The 26,885-nt window shown below is 47.8% G+C and overlaps 7 protein-coding genes across 7 annotated transcripts; 3 read left to right on the top strand and 4 right to left on the bottom strand.

Moving 5' to 3' along the window:
• Positions 1-5,231: 5,231 nt before the first annotated feature.
• POJ06DRAFT_294661 (uncharacterized protein) lies at positions 5,232-6,052 on the bottom strand (the record flags this gene model as incomplete). The annotated part of the gene is made up of 2 exons (XM_056190479.1): positions 5,395-6,052; positions 5,232-5,365 (listed from the first exon to the last, which is right to left on the bottom strand). The coding sequence occupies exons 1-2, from the start codon at positions 5,900-5,902 to the stop codon at positions 5,232-5,234; spliced, it is 642 nt and encodes a 213-aa protein (XP_056045484.1). The 5' UTR covers positions 5,903-6,052.
• Positions 6,053-6,245: 193 nt separating this feature from the next.
• Positions 6,246-6,879, bottom strand: POJ06DRAFT_280652 (uncharacterized protein; the record flags this gene model as incomplete). The annotated part of the gene is made up of 3 exons (XM_056189894.1): positions 6,246-6,642; positions 6,699-6,795; positions 6,822-6,879. 3 exons carry the CDS (start codon positions 6,877-6,879, stop codon positions 6,246-6,248), a joined length of 552 nt encoding a protein of 183 aa, XP_056045483.1.
• A 3,238-nt stretch (positions 6,880-10,117) lies between these two features.
• Positions 10,118-14,112, bottom strand: POJ06DRAFT_75760 (uncharacterized protein). The gene is made up of 2 exons (XM_056191513.1): positions 13,806-14,112; positions 10,118-13,703 (listed from the first exon to the last, which is right to left on the bottom strand). Exons 1-2 carry the CDS (start codon positions 13,964-13,966, stop codon positions 10,349-10,351), a joined length of 3,516 nt encoding a protein of 1,171 aa, XP_056045482.1. The 5' UTR covers positions 13,967-14,112; the 3' UTR covers positions 10,118-10,348.
• Positions 14,113-15,567: 1,455 nt separating this feature from the next.
• POJ06DRAFT_248563 (stress-activated map kinase interacting protein 1-domain-containing protein) lies at positions 15,568-17,813 on the top strand. Its single transcript, XM_056187047.1, has one exon. The coding sequence runs from the start codon at positions 15,991-15,993 to the stop codon at positions 17,479-17,481; it is 1,491 nt and encodes a 496-aa protein (XP_056045481.1). The 5' UTR covers positions 15,568-15,990; the 3' UTR covers positions 17,482-17,813.
• Position 17,814: 1 nt separating this feature from the next.
• Positions 17,815-20,358, top strand: POJ06DRAFT_75732 (YL1 nuclear protein-domain-containing protein). The gene is made up of 2 exons (XM_056191512.1): positions 17,815-18,758; positions 18,808-20,358. The coding sequence occupies exons 1-2, from the start codon at positions 17,955-17,957 to the stop codon at positions 20,212-20,214; spliced, it is 2,211 nt and encodes a 736-aa protein (XP_056045480.1). The 5' UTR covers positions 17,815-17,954; the 3' UTR covers positions 20,215-20,358.
• Positions 20,359-22,270: 1,912 nt separating this feature from the next.
• On the top strand, positions 22,271-24,461 carry POJ06DRAFT_248558 (uncharacterized protein). The gene is made up of 4 exons (XM_056187046.1): positions 22,271-22,502; positions 22,568-22,880; positions 22,929-23,006; positions 23,089-24,461. The coding sequence occupies exons 2-4, from the start codon at positions 22,616-22,618 to the stop codon at positions 24,378-24,380; spliced, it is 1,635 nt and encodes a 544-aa protein (XP_056045479.1). The 5' UTR covers positions 22,271-22,502; positions 22,568-22,615; the 3' UTR covers positions 24,381-24,461.
• On the bottom strand, positions 24,462-25,690 carry POJ06DRAFT_248557 (uncharacterized protein). Its single transcript, XM_056187045.1, has one exon. It carries the CDS (start codon positions 25,517-25,519, stop codon positions 24,512-24,514), a length of 1,008 nt encoding a protein of 335 aa, XP_056045478.1. The 5' UTR covers positions 25,520-25,690; the 3' UTR covers positions 24,462-24,511.
• Between the last annotated feature and the right edge of the window lie 1,195 nt (positions 25,691-26,885).

Below are 26,885 nucleotides of genomic sequence, written 5' to 3'. Positions count from 1 at the left end.
CATATCCCTTGAGTATTCGCAAAAAAACACTGTTCATGACCGTCTTCGCACTCGACTTCATACATGTATCTTTGCTGTGCCAGTCCTGCCGCTTACTCCCCCTCTCCTGTCTCATGGTGTAAATCTATATCACGTATGAACGCCTTCTCCGACCGTACAACCAGCCATCACCCCTACTGCGATACTCTATGCCCGATCTCGTTCAAGTATTTGCCGTGCCGTGTCCAATGGACACTCACCGTCCATGCAATGCATGACGTAGCCCGTACCCTACATGTACAGTTGTCGGTGCTAACTGCTAGTTATAACAACCTCGAGAATTTGTCTCTGCGTCGTATTCTGTAGAAAAGATGAATTAGAATGTGGGGGTAGTCTATTACAATTGGATTATTCAATCAAAACACAGTTCCTTCCGTAACGAATAGATGCCTGTGACAAGCACGTGACCCTCTGGTCAGTTTCGCGTGCCTTCTGCCCGGTCTCGGCGCACATTGAATTACGGAGGGTCCGAGCTTTGTAGTCCGAGCAAACCCGCGCTGAGCATTGGTTGGCTGCGTGGCCACCTAACTAGCATTCAAGATTTGAACAAGAGAAGGGTTTGTCGAAATTCAAGGTGTGCGAGCTGATCTACCCGGTTCCAGGAGGATATGCAAGCTTCTTGTATGTAAATCAAGACACTAGGAGAGCTAGTGATTGTGTGTTCTGCATCGCGACATACAGCTTCAAATCATGCGCCATTACCATGAGAACCTGGCAACGGGACATGGCGGGTTTGCAGCTACGTACCCCTCGATGGCAAGATCATATTTCTGAAATTGCAGTGTTATTGAAACATGAATTACTTAAAAAACGAATCTATGGTCTTGACGAAGCGGTGTGAATAGTAAATTCCTACGTTGTTCACATACTACAAGTATTAACTTCGGCGGACGTGTCCCATTATATGCATTCCATCCTATTCCGCGGTGTCCTACTTCCATAGCCAAGCGCTCGTGTCATCCAACAATGCGTTGTGTCCTTGCTCCAGCTGTTTCTCCAACATTTACGGCCCGGTCTGCACCCGACGAACTGCTGCTCCTTGGCCATGCATGCCATGTCCACCGGCTCGGTACGAATTATATTTGCACGCGCCCGTCGTGTTGTCGCGGTTAGCATGTGGGATGGTATAGCTTACTTATTGTTGGATTCTTGAACGGTGGCGTGCTCCTCTAGCTAGCAGTGCGACGGTCACCCACCCGACATGGCGTGCTTGATTGGCGATCCGAGACTCCGACCTGAATTGAAGTCAGGATGAACACTCTTCCTCATTCAGGTCTGGGACCTTCACTGGCTATTCTCGATGGATGTGTGTCGCAGGTTGGCAGCCGGATGATGACTGCATGAGCTTCAACACTTTTTACTGGCCGAAGATGCGTCACGACGACCGCAACCTTGTCCGTGAGAGTGATGCAAGACAAAAAACCACCAGCCCGGCTGTTACGCCCCTTACCCATACGGCACAGAGCATGGAGCTCTGAGTATGGAGATCTGTTCCGAATTCCGATTACCGAACATGGTCATCATCGGGTCATGGTTGTCGTCGATAGGCTCACCAAGATGGTGGTGACTATTGCTAGTATTTACTTACAATGCTTAGAACATCGTCAATGCATACGTCCAATACGCGTCATACCTTTCCAGACTGTCTGGTGTCCGATCACAACTTTACGTTAAGTAGCCATGACCTTAATGCCCTTCGGGAGATTTGTAACATTCGCTCCATGATCTCAACGACTCCCTCGTATCACATGGGAGGCTGTTTAAAAAGACAATTCTACTCTCGATATTTATAAATGTGTTACTGTTCAAGCTAGCTTCATAGTTCGCACTAAACAATAACTACTGTACATGATCTACGTCATGGAACATGATGGTGATGGTAAGCCGACGGGCTGGGCCTCACAGAGCGAGCGCTGGTGAATTGAGAGTCGCTGTGAGTAGAGCCACGACGACTATCCTGTTTAAAGTTAAAGTACCCCTGACTCAGGTACCACTGAACCGCATCATCGTTCATGAGACGACGCTGTACATGATGTTCAAGGACACGTACAGATCACTAAGACAGTAATGCCGTTGTGGAGTCGCATGATGGAACATCATATGTCACACCGCATGTATAGAGGACTGCAACTGATCATTTGTGCTAGATTACAGTGTCCTGCGAAAGTCATGTACCCCTGAGGAACAAACCACAACTCCCGCTGCAGGACGCAAGTTAAAATTCGCAATTTCCACCCTCATCAACACAAACCATCCAAACACTACGGCTACTTCATATTTGTCGTATTACGGCTTTACAGTAGCTATTACTGTTGGAAGTAAAGCCATGCAAAGGTTAGGGGAACTTAAAAAGGAAAGTTACAAACCCTTCGCTCGTGGCGAGCGTCATTTTCCGATATTCAGGCAAACATCTAAACAATTGGAACGAAGGGCACGATTTACTCATCGCCGTCGTTGATAGGTCGGCTGCCGGCTAAACGTCCAAAGTAATTTTGGTTATGCAGATCATCCATTGGCACATCCGTCACCGGCACCAATATCCTCAACTTCCTCCACAATATTTGCACCACCCATACACACCCGCAAACTACTAGAACTCGTTTCCTCCACCCAATTATCATCTTATCATCAGCTACAGCTGCAACTGCTTCCAATATAATCAGGTCGCAAACATCCTCAACAGAATCAGATCCTTTTTGAGTATCTTGAGTGCAGTGTACGCCGCGAAGTCAACGGTGAATGCTCTGGAGGTTTGACTGGCAGGTAGTGTACTAAGGGGAATGGATACGATTTAGAGGGTCTACAAAGCATCTCCGAGATCGGCTGGCAGGACTCGACATTGAGGCTGGTATAGCGCAACGATTTGCCCAACCTACATAAAGTTGATGAATTCATCTAGCCTACAGGTGCCAAGCAATACTTCCGGTCACCAATCTTTTCATTTAGCAGCATATTCATCCCCAAACATAAGCTGTTCGGCGGTCCAGTCAGATAAGCGAAGCAGCAAGTAGTCCCTTAGAGCTAGTCAACACGCGCATATTTTACGTACAAATTATACGGAAACTTAGCCCTAACCCTTGAATTTTAAGTTTTTCCGCCGCGTCGTACCTACTCAATTGGGCTTGTGGCTATAGCCAAAAAGGCCTAGCGTGTCAATTGACCCCGTCGCCTTGGATTCAGCCCGCCCGCTCAGCTAGCGCTCAATAGGTCTCAAAACCTGGAAATAATAAGTGCGGAATCGAAGTGAGGTAAGCTGACTTTTAATTTGGCCTTGGTCGAAACTGCATCACCTGCCGATAAACAATTGGTAACTTGCATGAAAGCATCCGGAATCCCAATTGTGCTGAATGGTGGCATATTGTTAGTGCTAGTAATCATAAAAACTAAGGGACGGGTCTTCGTCTTCGTTCGACTTCGTGCGTTATTTAGATCAGCGTCGGAGGAAAGCCTTTTTGTCTGGCTTAAACATCAGCAATCTTCCGGATAATGCGGTTTGTAAGAATGTACCTTTGGCGTCTTATACTGCGTTTCAGAAGTAGAGCCAGTATAATGATTTGAGGCGGACGCGTTGGTAGGATAACGGTTACCCCGTAACTGGTTGGGCCCAGTCTGAATACTGCTAACGTTAGATGGGAGAATTGAATGCATGCATTAGCTGAGTATGGGTTACCGCTTGGGAAGAGTTAGGGCCAATTTTCGTGACTGGTCACCGACAATCAGCCGATCAGCAATTACGCCTTCCGAAGCCTAATGCCGGCGCAAACTAGAACATGGCAGAGCGAAGAGAACGACGAAGACGACAGATGAGCGGCTGTGCCGTGCGGTCAGCCGGAGAGTTCGAGACGCACATTGTCAGGTTCTTGAACGATGCGATCCTGTGACACATACCAGGGCCATGATTTGAGCCCTCTGTTGAAATGAACAACTGGCACCCTACAGTAGCGGCAATATAGTAGAACACCGAGTGCAACAGGCCATGGTCCATCTATCATTGGCCGTATGTGCTTGGCTCCACTACTGGAAGGATACCGGAATGCATTCCAGAAGGGACTGAAGGTAAAGTGATAGGACCAACCGGTCGAAGGTTTCCGTGAGTGGCAGCCGTGGGATATAGATAATTTTGAAACGTGGAAGTCAAGGGAACTAATATGAGAGTAAATTCTTACATTGTCCATATATGCGAGTAGCAACATATAAATGATTAATCCTAGGGATAATATCAAAAATGCCATTTCGCATCGTACCCAGCGTACCTGGCACTAATCTCCGGGGGGGTCCCTGGTACCCACTCCCAAACTTAATTTGCTTGTTCGCTATACTATGAGCGCGACGCGTTCTGGGAGCGGCTTCTCGAATGTTGTTTGTCCCTTGTTTTCTTTGGTCTTGTATAGTTACAAATACGTTGGTTTTTCAGAATAACAAGCACTGGCCGGAGTAGGGAGATCGTCAAAACATTGTGTGCATTGTATGAGGTCTCTAGACTTTGATCGCATGAGGTACGGTCAATGTTTGGGAGAAATCTGCCAGGTACGCTGGGTACGACCCATAATGGCGTTTTTGATAGGGTAAACGTCCAAAATACCACTGAACCTTTTTTAAAGGAGAATCATGGGGCTTAAACCAAACCATTCCTCTTTGGGACTAGCGCAGTGTACACATTTCGTACCCACTTCCGAAGCTATCGTATCGCCATCAAAGTTTTTAGGCTTGCAATAATGATGTATTTTGACCTACTACACTTAGTTCTAGTTCATATGCCCATGTCTTATCGTCGCTTTTGTATGTCTACATTAGTGACAGCACGTCAGCCCACATCACCTCAAATGTAGAGTCGTCGTTGTCACTATCTGTAAACCCTTCGTGATCGTCTCCTTGCTATCGTTCTGGGATAACGGACCAGGGCCTTCAATTCCTCGTGGGTATTGCTTGTTTAATTTTGGATATGAACGCCGATCGTGCCCAGCTCTATGGCATGATCCACAACGCCTAACTTTCTCTATCCGGTCAGACGATTGTTGGACGATCTCGGCTGATGTCTTGAGCCTCCGCGTTCCCTTCGGACACCCCTTCTCGGTATCGCCGCCAGTGGGTCCTTGAGAACTGCAAGCACGACCGGGTCAATATGCTGCGAGAGGACATTGATAGCAGGGAGTGCGGTCTGAACTCTCCAGCGAGTGTGAATGGATGTGACATCAATAGGTAAGCCAAGCTCTATCTAATGCGAGCACGGCAAAAGATAAAGGCTCCTGATCGTACAACTGCATTTCTCCGTCGTGCCATCTTTTTCCTGATGCTGCAACTTCTTCGCCACTTCTGCATACACCATCTCTAGCGCAGATCTGGATATTGCCGTACACAACGTTGAAGTCTCAATCTGGTTTCTGATCTCCAGTCGTACAAGCAGGTTCTTATTCGACTCAATGACACTAAGCTGTTGTGAGCGCTCAGTCCCCTTACGGTTTATTATCTTGGTTGCTGTGTGGAGTGTTCCTGACGATGAGGGCAATGCACCTTTCAATGCACCATAACTACCTTCAACTGTGGAGGTGGTGCGAATCCCAAAGTTCGAATACTTTTGTATTTTGATTTCTGCCCATGATTCGCACAGACCATTTGCCCACCACTGGTCAAAAAAATAGTTAGCAGCCGGTATCGGAAACTTGTCCTTCAACTGCTTTAGCTCTTCCTTCTGACAGGTAGCATCCGTTGAGCTTGCAATTTTTTGAATCTGCTTCATGAAGATGTCGAAGTCGGCAACACTGCTGAAATATTTCCGGCAGTTCTTCATGATATTTTGCTCGACATGCCATCTGCAGAGCTGGTTAATGGTCGTCGGAAAGACTTCTATCAGAGACTTCATCATGGCCTTGTCTGCATCTGTGATGATCACGCTGGGTGCTTTAGCCGGAAATACGATGTCCTCTGTTATAAATGTTAGGTTCAAAACCGCGAGTTGGAGTCCAGCTTCTCTCAGTTGACGTAGGACCCAAGTGTATGCACTAGTCTGCTCACTGCTGATGAAGCACAACGCGATCCTGACTGTGCGCAAATTGTGGTCAGCTGTAACAATATTGACTAATGGCAACCGGAATCTGTTGGTTTTATAGGTGGCATCCATAATCACAATTTGTCCATACAGACGCGCCTTTTGAACATCCTGAGGCTTGCAAAAGAACAATGCCTCTAGAGTGTTGTCCATTGCCACCCTAACGCGATATATGTAGCCTTCGGCCTGCAATGTCTTGATGAATTTTTCGCTGTTGATCAGTGCCTTTCTGAGTATAATCATATGATCGATTGTACACATCTCTGCCCAGCAAGGACAATCCGTGTGTAGTGTTTAGCACTGACGCAATTGCGTTAAATGATGCAGTAGAGTGCTGGACAAGGTCGAGCATGGTTTCTCTGGGCGCGGCGGTCAAGGGTCGGTTCTCCGGATAAGCTCTTGGATTAATACCTTCAAGCTGGTGTCCATCATGCTGGTCCACTAGCTGTGTAATAAACCATGTATCATTGAGCTGTTTCTTGAAGAGCGCCATCCAGGGATGGTCACAAAGCATGTTTCGTGCATCTTTGTGACGAGTGAGGCCGTAGTCATTCGTACTTCCCTTTGTCAATAGAAGATTTCCGGTGTTGAAGGCTTCCTGGCACATTTGCACAAAAGCAACAGTGTCTTTTCTTTGTCTTTGTCAACACCATTTTTCACTGCGAAATTGTGATGGATCGCGTACGCGTTGACAAATTGTCTAGCATGGTCTACCGATTCCAATACCATGCCACACACAAAATGGTATGGTTATTGACTGCGGGCGTAGGCAAGAAATCTACTGCTGGATCCATGTCTAGTGTCGCTGTGGGCAGCAGAATGATGCGATGATAATTGATGTTCAAGATATGGCCAAACGCGTCTTCACATTGAACGCATTGTTTACTTAAAAGCTATTTACACCCTACTCGGATTTAATGCAGCTTTAGGTATCTCCGACGTGGCGGTGATGGTGATACGATAGTGGTAGTGTCGGAAGTGGGTACGAAATGTGTACACTGCGCTAGTCCCAAAGAGGAATGGTTGGTTTAAGCCCCATGATTCTCCTTTTTAAATTTCCAAAATACCACTGCCCGCGGTACCCGCAGCACCTCGCTTGCGCGTACCTCTGCACCAACGGCGTGCCCTCCTTTCGCTTCTTTCATAGCAAACATAAAAGCCCTTTTGTCAGGGGCCCTAGTTGATACTGATCTGTACTCTGCGGCGAGTGTACGCTTGCATGTTGTTCAAGCACCGCAATTATTCTTCAGGGTAAGCTGCATCGAGGAGTACTGTTGTCGGTGCGGAAAATTGGCTGGGTGCCGTGGGTACGGCCGGCAGGTATTTTGGACGTTTGCCCTTTTGGATATTATGAAACTTTTCAGTGGCATTTTTGACATTATCCCTTAATCCTACTATCCGGCGACGTTGTGCTAGTTTTTATAAACGCAGGACAAATCTCCCGTTGTATACATATCAAGTCTTCTGTCTGTTTTCGTGTACTCATCCTTGCTCACTGTTGCATATCCACATGTCCTACCGCTCTCACTGTGCCTGATCTGCAAATTCACCATTCGACCAACCAATGCCCCCATCTTCGTTGCCTGTCCAGTCGACACTCGATGATGCACCACATGGCATGAACTGTACCCATGCCGAGCCTCGTCTCACTTCCACCTGCTGGCTATCTAATAGCCGACTAGTCATGTTTGCCACGGACAGGTTTATTGCTATATGTGCTAGAGCTAATAATGAGATGGTTAGCTTGCGACCAATCAACTACTCATTATTGGACTCTTGAATCATTGAGCAATCCCTTCATATAGCGAATGACGTGCCATCGCCGAGCACATGCATTTCAAGAGGGTTGCTCAAGAGCCTGGGACTCCGAGACGCGTGCGGCGCCTGAGCCGCACGTGAACGCGAACCACATGTGGAGCAACAGGACGATGACCGGATTCAGAGCACATACTTTCAACAGATTATGGGGTCCCACGCCTGCCATGGTTCTAAATGAAGCGACGGCTCCTTGAGGACACCATTGCTCCGAGGTATATCGGAATCCCAAGTTACCGCTTGTTTGTCTCGGAGTTGCTGCTCACTCACCGAGAGAAATGTCCTAGGTTATGCTAAAGGAATACCAGGAATAGAGTCTGGTGAACATACGTTGCTTACTGTACGACCCGTAGTACTTGCCACATAGTTGTTCCAGTGGTCCCGGACGTACTGCAGGCGTACCGGACGTACCGGAGAGCTTACCTGGACCGTAACTCGGACCGGACCAACATGGACGATATCTAGGTATCAATTTATCGTCGTAAGAGTCACTACTTAGTTTTAGAAATGTAAAAGGAAGGGAAGAAATTACTTCGCGGAGATGCGACGGGAAGACAACTTTTTGAGAACGAACTATTCTGAGAGTGAAAACGCCTTTTAAGACTTGATCAACGTAGATATCCGAATCCTTCCTATCTGTATGGTAGTAATACCGTACCCACGACTTATCTGCTAGGGCTGCGTACTCGTTCGTGCCGCTATTCGTTGTCAAGCAACTTTGTATCTGAGACCATGCCTTTGCCGCAGGCAATCTTTCCCATCTCTCTTATTTTTCGAAGCCCATCTAAGTTGCAGAAGCGGTTAGCATGTGAGAGGTGGCCTACCTACTTCGTATCTGTTACCATATGTGGTAATTAATTACTTGTTGCATTGATGGTCCACTACCTCCGCCGTACTCACTATAGCCCAGGGAAAACCGACTTACCGAACGCCTTCGACAATTGCTAATCATAACCGAAGCTGACTGACTGAATGAACACGTGAGTCGGAGAAGTGCTCGAGGTCGAGCAGCGATCATAGACACAAGACGATCGCCGCTATCGCTGTGCCATAGTGAGGCACGGAGTGTAGCTGCACACGCCGCACAGATTTGTACAATCGTTCTGATCGTGACAGCTGGTTAAGCAAGAGGATGGTGACTTGATTTGGAACGGAGTACGCATTGTCAACACTTTTAGTTGGGACACGTAGATTGAACGTCTTGCATATATATAGTCTAGAAGCTCTCTCTCTCGAATATGCATCGGTGAAGAATTCAGTTATCCTTCTGTGTGCAGAGTCTCACCAACGACCTCAGTCTCATTCAAGCTGTTTAACCACAGCCGCTCACTTCCACCTCTACATTTTACATTTTTACAACCTTCCAAGTTGCAAGGCTTTCTTCTGCTTGTGAATGTGTTCGAACTACGATGTTCTATAGCTTCCCAGCCGCGTTGGTCTGTAAAAGTCCGTGCCAGAGCCAAATCGCCGGTACCCCAGTTAACAAGTCTTCTACTCTTAGGAATAAGAATATCTTTTGTATGTATATTGCATCCCGTCCAGTCCAGGCCGTCATCTGTACACTAGCTAGCCATTTGCCTGTGTCATGTTTGCTGTCAGTAAACCAAGGCAGAGGATCTAACCAGAGGATTGCCGAACTGCGAGAAGGAAGACTGGCCCAGAAAGTTGGAAGAAAGTCAAAGTGAAGACAATCGACTCGCACATGAGCAGAAATGGCAGAAGCGGGTAGAAGGTCATCTGCTTCAGGGTTAAATGGAAAAGCAAATCACAGTAACAGCGGCTGTATGTACGAATGTCACTAGAGGCCATGACTTTCTGTTATAAGGCTAGCGCTACTTGGTTGAGAAGCCCTGTGTGCATTTCTACATGCCATAAACTGCAAACGGCCTGCGGTGAAGCCAGGATTACCCGCACGCATTGGAAGTATGGAAATAGATTGGTACATCCCGTGCTGTCCCGCTCAGACTACCTGATACTGTCCTGGTAGATGTCATGTGCACATGATATCTGTTTGCTATGAACTGATGTATGCCCTGTAGCACTTTCTAAGTCATGATTAAGCATACTCTGCTATATCTTATTAGTGCATGCTCATGAAGCACACATCGGAGTTATTGTACTAGACCAAAAAAGGATTACTATAACCCACGAGTAAATAGCTAACATGATACTCCCAAAAACTACTGTGTATATCAATTGAATGAAAATGCAACCATGACACAAAATCGTCTGTACAATTCACATGCAATCAATGAGAGGAAGGACAATGAGCAAAATTAACATGCACACATACACCATATATGTGCCAACCAGCTACAATATGTAACAGGAACTCAAACCAAGCTTTTGATACCTTACCATTCCAAGTACTTTTAACGGTCCCGACAAAGCAAACTATTAGGAAAACTTGATATAAACGAGTCTATGCCATTAAAACTATAAAGATCGTTAGACAGAAAGCTTCCAGACTAAAGTTTCCACAAACTTGCAACTCACACTCTGTCTTACATTATTCTGAACCTGTTGGCGCGGAGGTGGAGTATATACCGGAGTTACACGTCCAAGGTAAGTTGAGTACATTAGGTGTGAGCTATTCAAAACTGGACTAGAAGCCTGTAACTGCTGTGGGCTGACTCCCTGCCCGCCAACCAGTGGCATTCCTCTGAAATGCTCTGGTGTGTAAGGAACCGCGTGAGTCTGTGATGGCGATGACAGACCACGAAACTGTTCCGCATATACAGCGCCAGGAGGAGAGTTCGGTGCGTAGAAGTAGGGCGATTGTGATTGACCGCTGCGAATTTGCTGTTGCACCAAGGACTGTTGATAAGCAGAAGGATTGACCATTTGGGACGGTGCTGCATATTGTAGTTCAGGAGCGCCGGTCGCTGTGAGTCCCAATTGCTCCATATGCATCGCGAGATAATCCATAGCGGCAGCATCCGGTTGGGTGGACATATAGTCAAGAGATGCCGGCTCATATATAGATGATCCGTAATATGGCAACTGCTGCACATGAGCTGTTGGCTGTGCATGGTGCTGGCCAAACTCTCTCTGATGTCCATCACCATATGCACGTCCGTTATGAAGATGAGGGTTGTGGATATGATGGTGATGATGGTGATTAGATGACCTATTAGATTGTCTAGCGGAGTGTTGCTGCGCTCCATTCACACCTCCAGAGGCTGTTGTAGAACCGTTACTGCGCGTCGACAGTCCGACCTCATCCATCAAGCGACGGTATCCCTGAGATGGATGAACCTTCAATCTAACAATAACATTTCGGACCGCAGCAATAGATCTCTGCCGAATGTCGGCCTCCAGAAACGGTGTCGTGAGAATTTTGTAGATTACTGTCGGACCCTGCGAGCTGTCTCTCAGAATCTCCTCCAACGCAGATTCATCTGGGTTGAGGATGAGTGCCTCAAAAATTGCTCGACGTGCCTCAGGCTCAGCGCGATAGTTGACCACTTTGAGTACCGTCAGCGATGCAAGCTTATGGGTACAGAGAGTGACTAGATGAGGAATGAGTCGAGGCGCAAGAATACGGTGCCGATTTGGCAATGTGCAAGTGTCCAAAAACCACGTTAATAATAGTGCACCGTTCGCGTTTGTCGCCAGCTGAACAGCATGCAACGTAATTGCAGCAGCGAGGACACGCTGCTGTTCTTTGTTGGCATAGTGACTCTCGAGGCAGGCACGCATGGCACGAGCACCAAACCTTCCTTGAGCGATGTCCCAGAATTTGTTTAACATTGTCTCGAATATAAAATCGTTGTAAGGCGATCCAAATCTCAAGCAACACTGCAAGACATAATTTCCGAACTGGTCGAGAAATAAATGGACTGTGTAGGGCCGCAAGCTGTTTACAATGACCTCCATCTGCTCCTTTGTCTTAGCGACGTCTATAACCTTCTGTGCCGCCCAAGTGCCGTTCTTGTGAATACCCAATTGTGCAAGATAAGGGGCTAGTCTTTGAAGAATCTTCGTCTTCATTTCCTCTGAGCAATTGTCGAAAAGTTTTTGCACAACAGTGTTACCCAAATAGTCGCTAGCGAGCTCTACAATTTCATCGTGCATGTCATTGGCGGCTGCTTCTATCTCTGAGACTGAACAGGAGCCACTGTCAATTCGCTTTCGAATATCGCGCAGCTTTGGAGCATCGTACACACGGTTAGGATTAGGATCCGGAAGCGTAGGCAGATCTTCAACGAACGATGTGAAGGAAATTGCATTCGAGAGATGGCTCCTGATCCTTGAAAGTTCCTCCTCGTCTGCACCGTACTCCCTCACAATTCCAATCATATCAAATTCCATGTCGCAAAGCGTGCGATTCGGGATTGAGATAACTTTTTCCAGCGTCGTAGTATCCTTAACCGTATATGAAATGCCGGTCGATTCATTACTCGCGCCGGACTCCAGAATATTACTGGTCGACGGAGTAGATTGCTGGACGAGTTTAGCGAATCCTATTTTCAATGGACCTGTGCCGGGTGCAAGCTCAGTACCGTTTAATGCAGCTTTGGCTTGAATAGCCGCATCGATATTGGTGTAATTGATAGATCCTGAGGACTTATTGGACAGAATTCTCGCCGATTCTACAGTTCCATACTGACTAAACATGCTGGTCAAAGATGCAACTGTCGCAGTTGGTGGGATATTTCCAAGCCAAAGTGCACGTGTCGGTCCAACGGACTTGTCGTCCAAAGAGTTTATGATAGATGACTCATCAGCTGTGCCAATACCACCATTTGAAACGCCTGCCGAGTGGTTGATATTCTGCGTATAATCTAGCCTTGACGGCACTTGTACAAAAGCTTTAATTCTTGACTGTAAGTCTGGTCCAGTAGTTGTTCGCGATCGTGGTCTGGAACTGACAGCGTGGAGGCTGCCTAATTGGCCGAGTTGATCCAAATCATGGTGTTCGTCCATTTCTTCCACTAATCCCTCGAGGGCAGCGCCGCTCTGATTCTCGTCATACCTTTCCGTAGCATTCACAGAGTAAGACCGTAACCTATTGACATCCGTACGGAGCCGCGACATTTCTGTAAGGAACGACGGGTTTGTAGACGCTGATGAAGGTGACGGACCATTCGACACGGTTAAACGTCTCTGGATTTGTTCTAAACGCTCTAGCGACTGCCCATTGATGACATTGAACGGCGGAGGATGAGGGGTGTCTTCCAGACCGAGGTAATCCAACGTACTGAGCGCAGGCAGTTCATGATCTGAAGGTATATTTTCGGAAGTGTCGTTCCATGAATTCGAAGAATATAGTGACGAACCGAAAGCGCCATAGATTGGCCGATGCGTGGGAAGATTGAGCGACCCAGACCGGTAGCGCGACTGCGCACTAGACTGATGAGTTACGTTGGGAGAAGAAGACGACAGTGCTACCGACGAAGAAATATGGCGGTCCAGCTGGTCCTGACGCGTGCTGTAAGGCGAAGGAGACGGAGCGGCCGTAGATAAAACGGATTGTGACAGTAGGCCGTTGCCGAGAGGATTGAGTAACTGGCCGCCAGTTATGGACGATGATGATAGACGAGAAGGTAGAGTTCCAGCGCGGGCACGTTGACGGAATGCCGGGCTGAACGTTGACGGTGAAGACGATGAAGACGAAGTATTTCCGACAAGATCGGAACCAAGCCCAACGCCTCCTGCCAGATCGGCAGAATGAATTGAAGCAGACGCAGATGACGGGTTATCAAAGGCAGACTCGCGTTCTCTCTTAGGTGACACCAGATGTGAGTTGGCACCTAATTGTGGCCAGAAAGACATGTCCTGGACCTGAAGCTCGCGAGCACTAAATGAACGATTAGTTGCCGTCGTCGATGGCGAAAAATAACAGGCAACCAGCAGCAAAAGAGGAGCATCATAACATATAAGCGAAAGAATATATACGCACCGCTTTGCAATATATCGCGGATCGAAAGGCGACGGCGACCCAGAGCCTATTCTTAACGATTGTGCACGACTAGACTCGCTACTGGGAGCATCTGCTGGCGGCTGTTGCGAACGCTCAAGAGCAGCTGCAGACGGAGATGACCGAGAGGAAAGGTTCGCCATAGATAAACCGTACAGAGACTAGCCAACGGAAATGAGGACGATGGCGCGCGGGAGGCGTTGACAACGAAAGACGAACAAGGATGGATACCGACAAGAGACCAGACTTAACGCGCCAACCTGAACAGAGCACGATTCAGTCACCCGGATGACTCGCCAAAATAACCCAACAACACACGCACTCACAACACACGCGTAGAGGCGATCAACGGCCGTGCCCTTTGCAAGCCGATGGCAGCGCCGAAGACGTAGCTATCCTAGGAAGTAGAATTGTGACGCGAATCCCAGCGAAGTGGTTATAAAGTAATGAAATGGGATCGTATTGAGGAATACCGGCCAAGGCAGAGAACAGCGACGAGCGCGAATTCTGTGGCAGAGGAAGGAGTTGATAGCGATGGAATGGATGTAGGATGATGAGCTGGTCGATCTGTAGATAGTGTGGTGAGGTAGCCAGGTGCGTATTCAGTTGCAGTGGGAACTGGGAATAGCACAAGAGTAGGAAGCCAGAGACACCCGATCAGCCCAACCACTCTGGTTCGCCAACAAAGTTATTCTTATTCCTCCAAGGGCAAAATGAGTTAAGTAACTACGGTGAAACTTGTAGTGATCCAATATTTTTTACGTAGATCCAATATAATAATGAAAGCAATTGTATTAAACTTCGATTTAATTTACACATATTCGCCTAAGCGAACAGCAGCAACCACACTGAGCATCACCGAATAAAATAGTCCTCAGAGAGGACGAAAGCAAAAATTACAAAGCCCAGACTACCCGAAGATAGTTGGCAGCCGCAGATAATCCGCTCTGTGCAATGCAGACTCCGCAACCAGTTACCGAGAATTCTTGAGCTCCGGTAACGCTTTCAGGTAAGTATGAAGAAAAAAGAAAAGGAAAACCTCACCACTGCTGACGGCGGGGACAATTTATAGGCCCCGCTTGGCCTCGACAAGCCCTAGCTCGGTGAGTCGAAGCCCTACGAAGCCCTAACGCGTCCACAGCCAATTACAGCAAAACGCTGCATCATGCGCCACTCTTCCCAGCCACATTGTCGCTGTGGCTGGTTAGGCATCGGGGTTAGCTTGAGCTTGGAGCTGGAAGACAATAATAGGACCTATAGCACGAGAAGGTTAGGGTTATCTCATTTACCCGTCAGGAATGCACACTTACTTGTATTAGACGGCCGACATACAAAATTAGCAAGAAATACAACAAAAAAATGTCTGGTGGTTTCGCCCTGCCATGGGTCACAAGCAACAATGGCCAGCTCCAAGAAGCTGGCCTCTCATATGTATGTATATATTCATAGACATATACATAGACCAATAACAGGAACATAATAGTGATAGAGAAAATTCTAACACCGTTCCTTATCCCCGTGCCCACAGTCGAGTGTCCAAGTGGCTTGGATCTCGCCATCCTTGGACTTACCAAAGATGGCTATAGTTACAACCAGACGAGAAGCACAGAAGCTGCGACCACGACCATCCGATCTGAATTAATTAATCAATATTTTGTCTACGGCGCGAATCCAATCGTGTTACACTGAATTGGAGTACACAGACGTCTTGCAGCCGGCAGTGTCGGATTCCTGATCCGCAGTGACTCAATATTGGCAAAACCCTCTAGAGAATCTGAAAAAGTGCTGTCTCCAGGATTCCATATCAGCTGGGCCTCTGTGGACGTTTAGTGTAGCTCTGGATAATTTATTGGACGCGATTCGCTTCTGCCCCTGAGGCACAAGAATCAAGTGTGTTGTACCACTTTTGCATGCCCGTTTCGTCAAAATCCGGCCAAGTGCCGCTGTCCGCCATTCGCCCCCATACTTAGGGGACGACGTCCTAGCACCGAACTTTGGTGGCTTGTTAGGCTGCATAACCCTAACCTTCTCGTGCTAGGTGAACAATAGCGGCATCGTCTGGATTGCATGTAGCCCGCGACTGCCTTCAAATGTTGCCATGAAGTACTGCTAGAGTAGACTTTCGCAATCCTTTGCAACAGTAGCACTCGTTCCGTCGGCGGTCTCGATGTCTCTGCTGCATGATCGCAGCTTTATTCTTTATAACCTCCGCAGGTCCTACCTTGATCGCATCCAGGACGGCGTCGGCGAGCGCGTCATTCATATTGATAAAGACCTCTATTCTCGGGCATGGGCCGTCGACTCTACTTCCCGTGTTGGACCTGCCATTGCTGATCCGCCTCCTCAGTTTAACCCAGAGTTCGAGTATTCGCCACCTATCCCAAATTTCGTCGAATCTGACCGCATGCACTCGACGTCGACACCAGACACACCTGCCTTCTATGCCCGGGGAACTGTCCTAAGCTTTGGAGAGTTGGCGAACGCCATCGATGGCGTTCGACGAGGGATGCATAAGAAGATACGGGGCGACGCCCTGCCTGATGAAAGATCTGAGTCCGACTTTGATGACGACGAGAGCGAGTTTGAAAGTGACGACGAGGAACACAATGACCGAGGCGACAATGAAGACAACGACCGTGATCGACATAAGCCGACCGACTACCATCCATCTCAGGTCGACAGCTTCGGCCAGATGAACGATGACGAGAACGACGAGATGGAAATTGAAGAGTTACAGAGGGCTGCCAGGCAAATCAAATTCTCCAAGATGCCTGCTCGCGCCAAGGACCTCATTCCTGACGTTGACCAAATGTTGTCAACCTATATTCAGACAAATAATCGCAATCACCATCATACTAGGCAGCAAAGCGGAAAGACGTCCGACACTGAGTCGAACTGGCAAGGGGAGGAATCCGATACCGTAAACATTGGTCTTGCGGGAAATTCAGAAAGTAAAGGGATTGCTTTTTTGCAGTCTTCATCGTTTCGGCGGACTGCCGCATTCGACAGGCGATGGGGTGATATTTCAATGGATGAGAATGTATTACAAGGTGAACGTGTTAATGAGACTGACGCCATAAGTGGCACGGCTACTCCGGTGCTTCCCCAGCCCTTTTCGGCTGATTTAGGAAAAAAGGACGTGGTGGGAATTGCGCCTTCCAACGAAAGTCCGCTGGAGTCTACGTCGTCTAGGGACCTTGCACGTATTTCCGTTAGAGTGCGGGATGTATCCAATTTGACTGCTCTCATCCAGCTCTCCCAAGACTCAGCGAAAAATCCGTTCGAGATATATACGTCAGCTTCCGGTGTCGGTGAGCTCAAGCCGTTACATTTAAAGCTATATCGTCCAACTAGTTCATCACCAAGCCTTCCGTTCGAAGTAGTTGTGAAGCCCTACGTTACGGTCGCTGATACCATTGGGTACGCGCTCTACAGGTATTGGGAAGAAAAGAGAACGCCCGAGTTGACTGAGGACGAATGTGACGTTAAATCATGGACTCTCAGAATCGTTGAAGAAGACGGCGAGCCCGACAGAGACTTTCCTGCTCTGGATAGAACGAGGATTATTTCCGCGTTTAGCTTCGACGAGTTTGCGTTGGTTGAGGCCACACCGTCCCAGGTGAAGGAGAATCAAAAAGTGACGGCTCTGCGGCAATAATACAGTGCAAGATAGATGGACGAGCTGAGAGGTTGCTGTAATATTATAAAGGCATTTGTGTGTTACCGTTATTGTTATGGGACAAAGGGCATTTGGGTTAGTTGGGATTACTAATATAATACGACACTTGAGGTATCATATACTTACAGCAGTTGGGGGCATAATTATCTACTAATCTATTCCTTTTATTTCGTAGTTTAAATCTTTTGTACTCCTAAAAATGCCTGTCTCTGCTGACCGATACGATGCGTATGGTATTTGGCAGGCAGGGGTTCCGCAAAAAAATTAAGTTTCGGCCATCGAGCAAATCCAGTTGTAAAGCCACAGGAGGTTAATCACTTGTCAATCCTATTCACAGAGCACGTTCACTTGGTGCTCGATTTCTGTGCTATACTACTACTGTTGGCTCAGATTTTCCAGTGCTCGCTGCTAAGAACATCGGAGGAAAAATAACACATACGCTCGTCCCCCAAATGCCTGGCAGTAGGTATCGATCCCGGTCGCGGTCACCAACTGGCTCGGAAGACGACTTAGATGGATCGGAACCTCCAGAGCCAGTTGAACTTCTGGTTGCCGGTCGCGAAAAGCGGTCTACAGCTGGAAATCGCCTGAGAGGACTATTGGATGTTGAAGAGTCACTCGCAGAAGACGACGATGTGAATGGACTTTTTGCGGAAACCGACGATGACACGGATTTCGCGAGTGGCGAAGAAGAAGGAGAAAGAGAAGGTGGAGAAGAAGAAGAAGAAGAAGAAGAAGAAGAAGAAGAAGAAGAAGAAGAAGAAGAAGAGGAGGAGGAGGAGGAGGAGGAGGAGGAGGAGGGGGTTGGACGTGAGGGCGAAAGTGGCGAGCACAAGGCTCTTAGAGACCAGCCATCTCCAGAGAATGCGATCGGCAAAAAAAGAAAACAACCCGAAACTGCTAAGGATGATGATATGTTTAGTGACTCTTCTGACTTGTCAGACGAAGGTCCTGGGAGTGCTGATGAATCGGATGCGGGAGAGAAGGAATTGATGCGCCAGGAGAAGCTGAATAGGGCACGCATACGAAAACGACAGGAGCAGCGCCTGGTTGGGTTTGCTGCCAAAAAAGGAAAGCCTGCAGAAAGGACAGGTGGTGAAAGCTTAAAGGATGAGCAATTAGCGACGAAGCGGGAGAAGACGACCAGAGTCAGCGCGTTTCAAGCACCTGAGGTGGTTCGGTCTAGCACGCGCGCTCACACAGTTAGAAACAAAACATATGTTCTACAAAGATTACAAGAGCAGGAGAAACGAAAGGTACGTTACGTCAATGGCACAACAGACTGAAGCTAACAGATTACTGTAGGCTAGCAATGCTGTACATCACCAGCCGAAGGCAAAAGAAGTACTGACGCAAGACGAACGGATCCAGCGTGCTAAGCTTATTGAAGAGCGTAATGTGGCGTCTCTCAATCAATTTTTTGAACAAGAAGTCATTCGCAAGAAGAACCAGCGGGCTGCAATGTTCGCACTGCGACAGATAGAACTGGGCCCTTTCGTTCGGTGGCGGAGTGTCCAAGTTAACCTACCAGTTGACCAGAAGTGCCTAATTGTCGAAGAAATTGAGCAAAATGAAAAGCCAGATGGTCGCAAGAGAGCTTGGAGGAGACACGTGGCGGAACACGATGAGGCAAAGTCAGAAGGGGCTAGACCTGAAAAGAGGAAGTACACCAAGAGGGCCAAGTTGGACTTTACTGCAAGTGCTGCCGAAGTTCGTGGCAACAATGAGAACGCGACTAGTAGTACCCTAAGCGTGCCAACCAAGTCTACTAATGGGCATGCAGCGGTGCCTGAACCACCTCAACAGTTTCAGGCCTTGCCAGCAAATGATGTGAGGGTGCGAGATATAGTCGCGCCCAACGTGGATGATGATCGCACAAATCGGGAAGATAGTCAGCAGACCGAGATTCAAGACTTTGGGTCCGTTGGGATGATGTCTTCGCCTATGAAAGTCGCGGAACCGTCGCAGATAAAGTCATCAACGACCGCCGATGGAAAATGTAAGTCGCAAGATGGGGCGCAGCCTGGGGCCAAGCCGAAGGATGCGGATAGTCAGCATATTGCGATCGAGCACAGCATCGATGGTAACGCGAATGAGACACATCCTGCATTGAAAGTGGAGGATGATAACGACAATGGACTTAAACCCATCGTCAAAACCACCACGGTGGATAAGAGGATAGTTGAGGACGTGTCCGTCAGGGGATTGATCGCAGACGACAGGAACAACCCTGATGTGATGGAGCCTGAACCTGAGAATTTAGCCTTGGATGAGATCTTACCGATAGTGGAGACAAAGCCAGAGCCACTGCCGGCGGTGGACATGGTACCTTTTTCGACTGAGCTTGTTTCCTTGATGGATTTTCCATCGGATCAGAAATTGGACACCACGGCGGTGCGGTCGGCGCTTTTGGGATCGCAAGCTTCTTCTGGGCGGCCACCTCCAAGAGCCAAACGACATTTATGCCCAATCACAGGCAAGACTGTTCGGTTTAAGGATCCAGTTACCGGCGTTTGTTACTCAAGTCTTGAGTCGTTTAAGATCATACGGATGGTTTTGTCGGGGGGAATGCCATGGAACTCTGCCTTTGGGGATGGAATGTATTATGGTGTAGATGATGCCGCAGCGGAGTGGCTTGTTCAGCAACCGGAAGAGAACGACGCTGCCAGTGCCGATGTGACCACCGTTACAGCATCAGAATATATACAGTAGTAACAAGCACGATTGATATTGCGAGATCATTGTCATCCGTATCATAGCATGCTGGATATTAGGAGCTCTTGGCGGGTGATGGGTATCTGGTTACTTCTGCCGATGCCGTGCATGGCTAAAATAGTAAGAGGATTTTCTAGGCGACAGAACAACATCACTCAAAGTGCACTGAAGGACCAACGCCAAAAGTGCATTGAAAGACCAACCCCGCCGAGCGTTTAGCGGCATATCCGTTGGCTGCGAGGGCGTTATATTTAATATTGCTTCTGCAGCATTGTCGTGGCTGTATGTGTATTCAACTCGGTTACGTCAAAAGTGCCCTGACAGTTGGAGGTCTAACAACGGCAAGGTCCTTCATTGAAGATGATTACGTTGATTATTCAGATCTTGTTCACACCAGATGGAGAATTTATTTAGGTTTAATTGAATTAGCAAGAAACATCGCAGCTTCTTGTTGAGCTAGTACTTTACTCTTGTTTACGGAAGCGACCAACGACAAATGTCACGATTTGCCGACGCTCATGACACTATCCTCATATTGGGCAATAAAGTTGCGCGATATCCTTTGTCTCTCGGGCCAGGAGGAACTAGTTGATCCAGGAGCGTATTGTAAGAAGACATTTGTTTCGCGTCCTACCTCTTACTCTGCAAGAGTCGATCTGTAGCTCGAGACATGAAAGCAGGGTTTCAGGCTCTGCAAAGTTCATGGTGCCAATTGGCTAGTATTATTAGCTGTGTTACATACGACATGCTTATACACGAGTGCGTACTTGCTATCAAATGCATCGTCGTGTCCTTTCCAGTCGAGAAGGAGAAGTCGACATGTGTCAAGTAGCACAGTGTATCATAATAATTTATTTCGAAGCGATGGGTAAGATTGACCCACCCAAATAGGGATAGTTTGAAGACATACAAACATACACTTGTATTAAACGGCCACCAAACCCCGGATTTTGAACATTACGAACAAATGCCGAGATCGGGTGGTTCCATCCTGCATGCCATCTGGCAAGACCAGATGACAAGGAGACAAGGCTCAGCGCACATTCCCTTCTGATAGAAGGGCGACTACTTGCCCGAAGGTCGATGTGCTCGCATACATATAGAATCTATCTAAAGGAACATCCATTTGGACAAAGGTGTAAGGAAAATTCCTCCATGCAAAACAAAAACCCAGTGGGAAAACAAAGAGTCCCGGAGGTAAAACCTAACACTGTTCCTTATGAGCATGTAAAGGCTCCCCTCTTGAGGCCTGTCGACAAGGCGTCGCTGGGACCGGTAGTGTAGCTGGCTGCGCGCAATAATATGGCTTTCGTCTCTGCTTCCACATGTGCACTGTCACGCCCCTGGCTGGCCTCACCACTTGAGCCGCACTATCCTCGTACTACTTTGCGTTTCTAATCGATGGCACCGGAACCGAGAGGCGACCCGGAGGCTCGCACGGTACACGGAACACGGAGCACGGAATGGCAATCTCAACTGAACTACACATAACACGGATTCACCAGTCGCCAGACCGCCGGCTATTTCTGTTTTCTGTGCCTCTCGTCTGATTATATCCCCCACTTGCTCTTGCCGCTGCTGTTGTTCCCACTTCATCTTTCCTCGCTCCCAGAATACCGTTCATCAACTTGCATCTTCGATAATGGCTCAACAGAAACGACAACAGAAGCCACCACGACAACAGCACCCATTACCATTCTGGAACAGCGGTTCAGTACAAATCAGTCAGCGGCTGTGGTTGCCCTCTTCCTCCTGCCACGCCGAGAAATGGGGGTCGGAACCAGTTGCCCACGGTTGGGCCAGTTGTCTTCGGTGGTCGTCTACGACGGAGGTGAAGGAACCTTCACCTCAAACCTACGGTATTGATACTTTTTCACTCTATCCCCTAACCCAGGAGAGCTTGAGTGTCACCCCTGCTCCGGTACGCCGATCATCACTCAAAATTTGGCTGGGCTCATCGTACCTCTTGATCTCTTCCGGCATTAGCCAAATTAAGTTTGGTGCCTTTCTTGTGGCATGCAAACTTGGTAGCGGACAGGGCACTAAGCATCGCGTTACGTAAATGACCAGACCGGAATCTGGGAGACTGCTGGGGTCGAGGTCAGGCTGAAAAGTCTACGGAAAGCACACGTATTAATTCGTTATAGTCACAGAATGCTGTTCGCTTGTGTTCTGTCGCTATTGTTGACTCTTGTCCCGTAACTCACGACTTCCACATATATCATATCCATTCAATCTGACGATCGGACTTGGCCACCGTGTCTTCACAGAAATGACCGAAAATCGTATCACTGCTCTGCCCAAGTTGGATGTCGACCGTCCTGTTGCTGATATACCGATTCGTCTGCAGAGCACCGGTTCCGAGCTCCAGTCGCTGGAATACGACGGAGGAAGTTCAATGTCCAGCACAACATCCAGCGGGGCAGATAGCTCCTGCGAATATTACCACGCTTTCCGGATCGAAGTTCTTGACTCTTCGGCGAGTAGCAAGCGACTTGGGTCTCAGCCCGATTCCCAGGCCGTCATCTTGAAGCCTCTAGCTGCGTACCGCGAAGAGAAGGATTTGACGCGGGAATGCCAACACAGAAAGGATGTGGTGATGGACAATCACATTAACGGTAGGGTCGTGGTCAAGCGCAAAGGGCATCGAAAATCCAAAACAGGTATGCGTCCTTGTGTATTGAATAGTGCACACTTCTTACGCATCGTAGGATGTACTACATGTCGTCAACGACGTGTAAAGTGCGACGAGCAATTGCCTGTATGTGCTAATTGTGTCCGACACAGAGGTATATCATTATCATGTCATTCGTCCCGTGTTCCATTTTACGCACGGCAGATTGCACGATCACTTGCTAACGGTCGCCGCAGTTCGATGTGACTATGAAAACCTCACGCCTGCCGAACTCCGCGACAGATATCTGGCTCAGCTCGTCGACCGTGTGAGGACATATTTGATGCGTCGTACGCTTGGTCGCGAGCGCCCATTTACGGCCCTTAGACCATTTCAGGGTCTGTCTAACACAGACATGAGATTACTGCAACATGTAACTATGCTGGCCAAAGATTTCATTGCAATCCGTCCAGAGCATGGTGTTATTTGGAAAGAGGTAGCAGTGCAACATGCACAACGTGATCCATTCATCCTGCACGCTTTCCTTGCGCTCTCGTCCGCCCACACAGGCTATATAGTGAAGAGTCCTGATTTATACCGAGTCGCTCTAGAACACAAAACAGTCGCTCTCAGAGGTGCTCAGGAGGCGATATCTAATTTCAGTCGTGAAAATGCGGAAAGTCTGCTAGCAGCATCAGTGCTACTTTGCTATCAGACATTTTACACTGAGGACCGAGATCCTTCAGGTGGATCCGTATTTGCCGGCCTGGCTCAGGGCATATACACTGTGCTTATGGCGATGGGATCATGGAGAGATGAGTACCCTCTTGCCACATTGTACTATTACACTGTTCGTCCAGAAAATTGGCCGCCGCCTTTACAGCCAGAAGATAATATAGCACGACAAGAAATATTTCTCTCGTTGCGCACTCATGCTTCTCGCCTTGAACCTCATTGCCAAGATTCTGTCTCTCCAACGAGAAGACTTTGTTTCAACGCATTGATACACGAATTGGACATCTTTATTGGAGGTTTAATTGGCGGAACTTTCGACTCTTTACCTGTAGAAGAGCAATTCATGTTAACAGAACCATTCGCACGGTGGCAGAAATGTTTTGTCCCTTCTGAAGCCGGACCCAATAATATGCCAGCTGGACATAGAAACGAGGAAAACGCGCCTGTTTCGGATACCATCTTGCGCGTGTATGTATCAGACCCAGTCACACGGCTTTTATTTGCCTACTTCTATTGCGTGGGTCTTTTGATTGACGGACTCTGGCCGTCGCTACGAAGAAGCGGTTCATTTCTGGTCAGATTAGGACCCCTGGAAGCTATTTTGCGTGGATTGCAGGCCCGTCCTGAGTGGTGGATGAGTGTCGATGGGTACGCGTTCTTTGTCCGCAGAGTGGTAGATTGCTACAAAATAAGGTCGTGGGTTCCGGTCTTAGACCCGGCAGCACAAATAGATTTACCATTACGAGTTGCAGAAGTCCTATGGTACGGAGTTTCAGAATCGTGGTCGTTAAACACATTCAACGAGGGCGCTTGATTCATTTCGGTACCTGATTACGGCGTTCTGCGGATTGAGCTTCTTTCTTTAATATGTATTTTACAATCAAATCGTATGGTGCTCTTGACTGAAGTTTCTTCGAGACTTTACGCCATAATTCCAGCGCTCAATTACTCTTGTAATCCCATACTCATCAAATCCGTAAATTCGTCTTGAGATATCCCTGAATCGTGAGCCAATTCACGCAAACTTCGCACAGTCCTTAGTATATGAATATGCACAGGCGACCTACCTGCAGCCTTTTGTGGCAAGTCACTGGACAATGCCGTCGTCACATTGTCATACCGATTGTAGTAATCGTCATCTTTCACCTCGCCTGTGTGAGATTCCTGTTTAGGCACAAGCTCTTTGTCTTCGCTTTCGCCCTCAAGTTTTTTGTCGTACTCTCCCCAATACGAGTCATCGTCATCGTCACGAATCTCCTCGCCTTGCTCATTCACCGTCAATCCATGCACACCAGTGATCACTTCGCTCATATCCATTGCCCATGTCCTGGCTCGAAATTCCCGAAGATAATCCAAATCACCAAATCCACCAGCGTTACTGTCGACTAGTGCTAGTTTCACCTCATTTACCCTCCACGCTCGTTCCGCGTTATCCCAGTTCCATACAATCTCAACTCCGGTTTCGGGTAGCCACGCGGATGCCAGGAACGTTTCAACGTCCGGTCTTGCAAAACCCCTGATCTCCACCTTACCATTATCGTCATTCGCAGAATGCTGGTCTTGCGTCTCGCCAAGAAGTAAATCTCGAGACTCGTATAGTTTCCGAGCCAGTATTGGGCCTAATTCAGGCACAGGCGCAGATGATGGATTTGGCCAGGATAGAAGTTCTGCCCATTGGTGGCGGACAGTTTCTAGAATCCTGTCATTGTCAAAATTCTCTATGGCTATGTCTGATTTATTGAAAGAAAATGATTGAATATTAAATGCAAGACGAGCTCGCAAAAGAGGATTCAATTGTTGTAGAAATGATGGTGAGAGACTAGTTGACACTTCGGGTCGATCTCCAGATGGAGTGTTGTCGTTAGTAGTATCGGGTGAGGGAACATGCCTCAAAAACTCAACAAAGAGATTAATCAAGTTGGGTTCTGGCGGATTTTCCGACGTCGTCGTCATGTCGAATAGTTCTTTCAGATATAGCCAGAAGGTCGCTCCGGAACTGTTGATTCCCGCTGGTCGTCCGTCTGGTCGTCGCTCGGGACGCAATTCATTGTGTGCGGCTGAGTCCGAGTTTGAAGAGCTGTCATATAACTATGTGTACGCTATTAGACGGTACCAGACCCAACGTTTGAACATCAAAACGCCGAGCAAAGCACCCTCACGTTGTTTGGGCACGCCCCGTGCTTTTGAAAGTGAACTTATGTCAACTGTCACTTTGACATCAATCACTGAATATTCTATAGGTGTCTAGTGCACACTAGAAGATTCTTATGTGAGAGATTATGCTGATTGATTAGACTTGATTGCGTAGTCATATTCTATGATACTCTACGAGGAGACGTCGGCAATCACATGCGAGGTCTACTCTCAAGTATATAAGTAGATAATTGAAAATTGTTAGACACGATATTGGAAGGAAAACGCAGTGGAAGTAAAGTTGGATGGGTTGCTGGAGTCCGCAGCTTGATTGATTAAATCCATGTTACGTATCCAAGGTAATTACGGCATTATTACATTTATATATACATCTTGAAGGTCTACAACTGATTTCTTGATACCTCGCTCTTTAGATGTAGCGTTGTCTCTCGACTCGCCGTCATTAGCATCAAGTCTTATGGCGTATACTTCTCTGAGCTTTACTTCGTATGCCTTATGAACTTTATTGCACATTTGTTACAGCTATCTATGTCTTGAGACATAGTTGTTATTTCAACAGATAGGGAATCCGTGAGTTTTAGCAACCCCTCTCATAGCTCAAACTTCACTGCGCATCTTTTGTCTTCAACACCCTGCCACCATCTGCTGCCTTGAGAATTTTGGCAAAATGTCACCTTCTTGTACCTAGCTGCTCCGGCCTCAGATGCCTTCAGGAGGTCATCCATATTGAAAACGCAGAAAAGTCCGGTTGGACTAATTCTGGTTTTGGCTTCGGACGTAAAATAAATTACTATTATAAGCTATTCAGCATCTCTGCGGCCGCTTTGTTAATCGCCCTGGCTATCAAAATCTTACTCAATTTAGGGACCCCCTCACCTTTATGGCGGGCAGACATTTGTTGTACGTACAACGTGCCGTCCCAATCCACTTTATTCGTATTTCGTTCTCTTCCACCGTGGGATACAGTCTGAACCTCTTGACCTTTTGCGCAGGGACGACCTCGAGGCTGTATCCTTTCGGGATTCTGAACCCAAAGTCGATAATCCACTGGCTCTAGATCTCCGTGCTCAAGGTACAACTGCCACTTGAAGTATTCGGGCTCCAGAGAATCGCCATCGGCAAGGATAGGCTGAATTGTATGAGCACATGGCATTCCCATTGTTCT

Source organism: Lipomyces tetrasporus (genome assembly GCF_029532465.1).
Source record: "Lipomyces tetrasporus strain NRRL Y-64009 chromosome Unknown POJ06scaffold_3, whole genome shotgun sequence".
Lineage (NCBI taxonomy): Eukaryota > Fungi > Ascomycota > Lipomycetes > Lipomycetales > Lipomycetaceae > Lipomyces > Lipomyces tetrasporus.
Note: the sequence above shows the minus strand (reverse complement) of the source record. Positions and strands in the feature narration are given on the sequence as shown.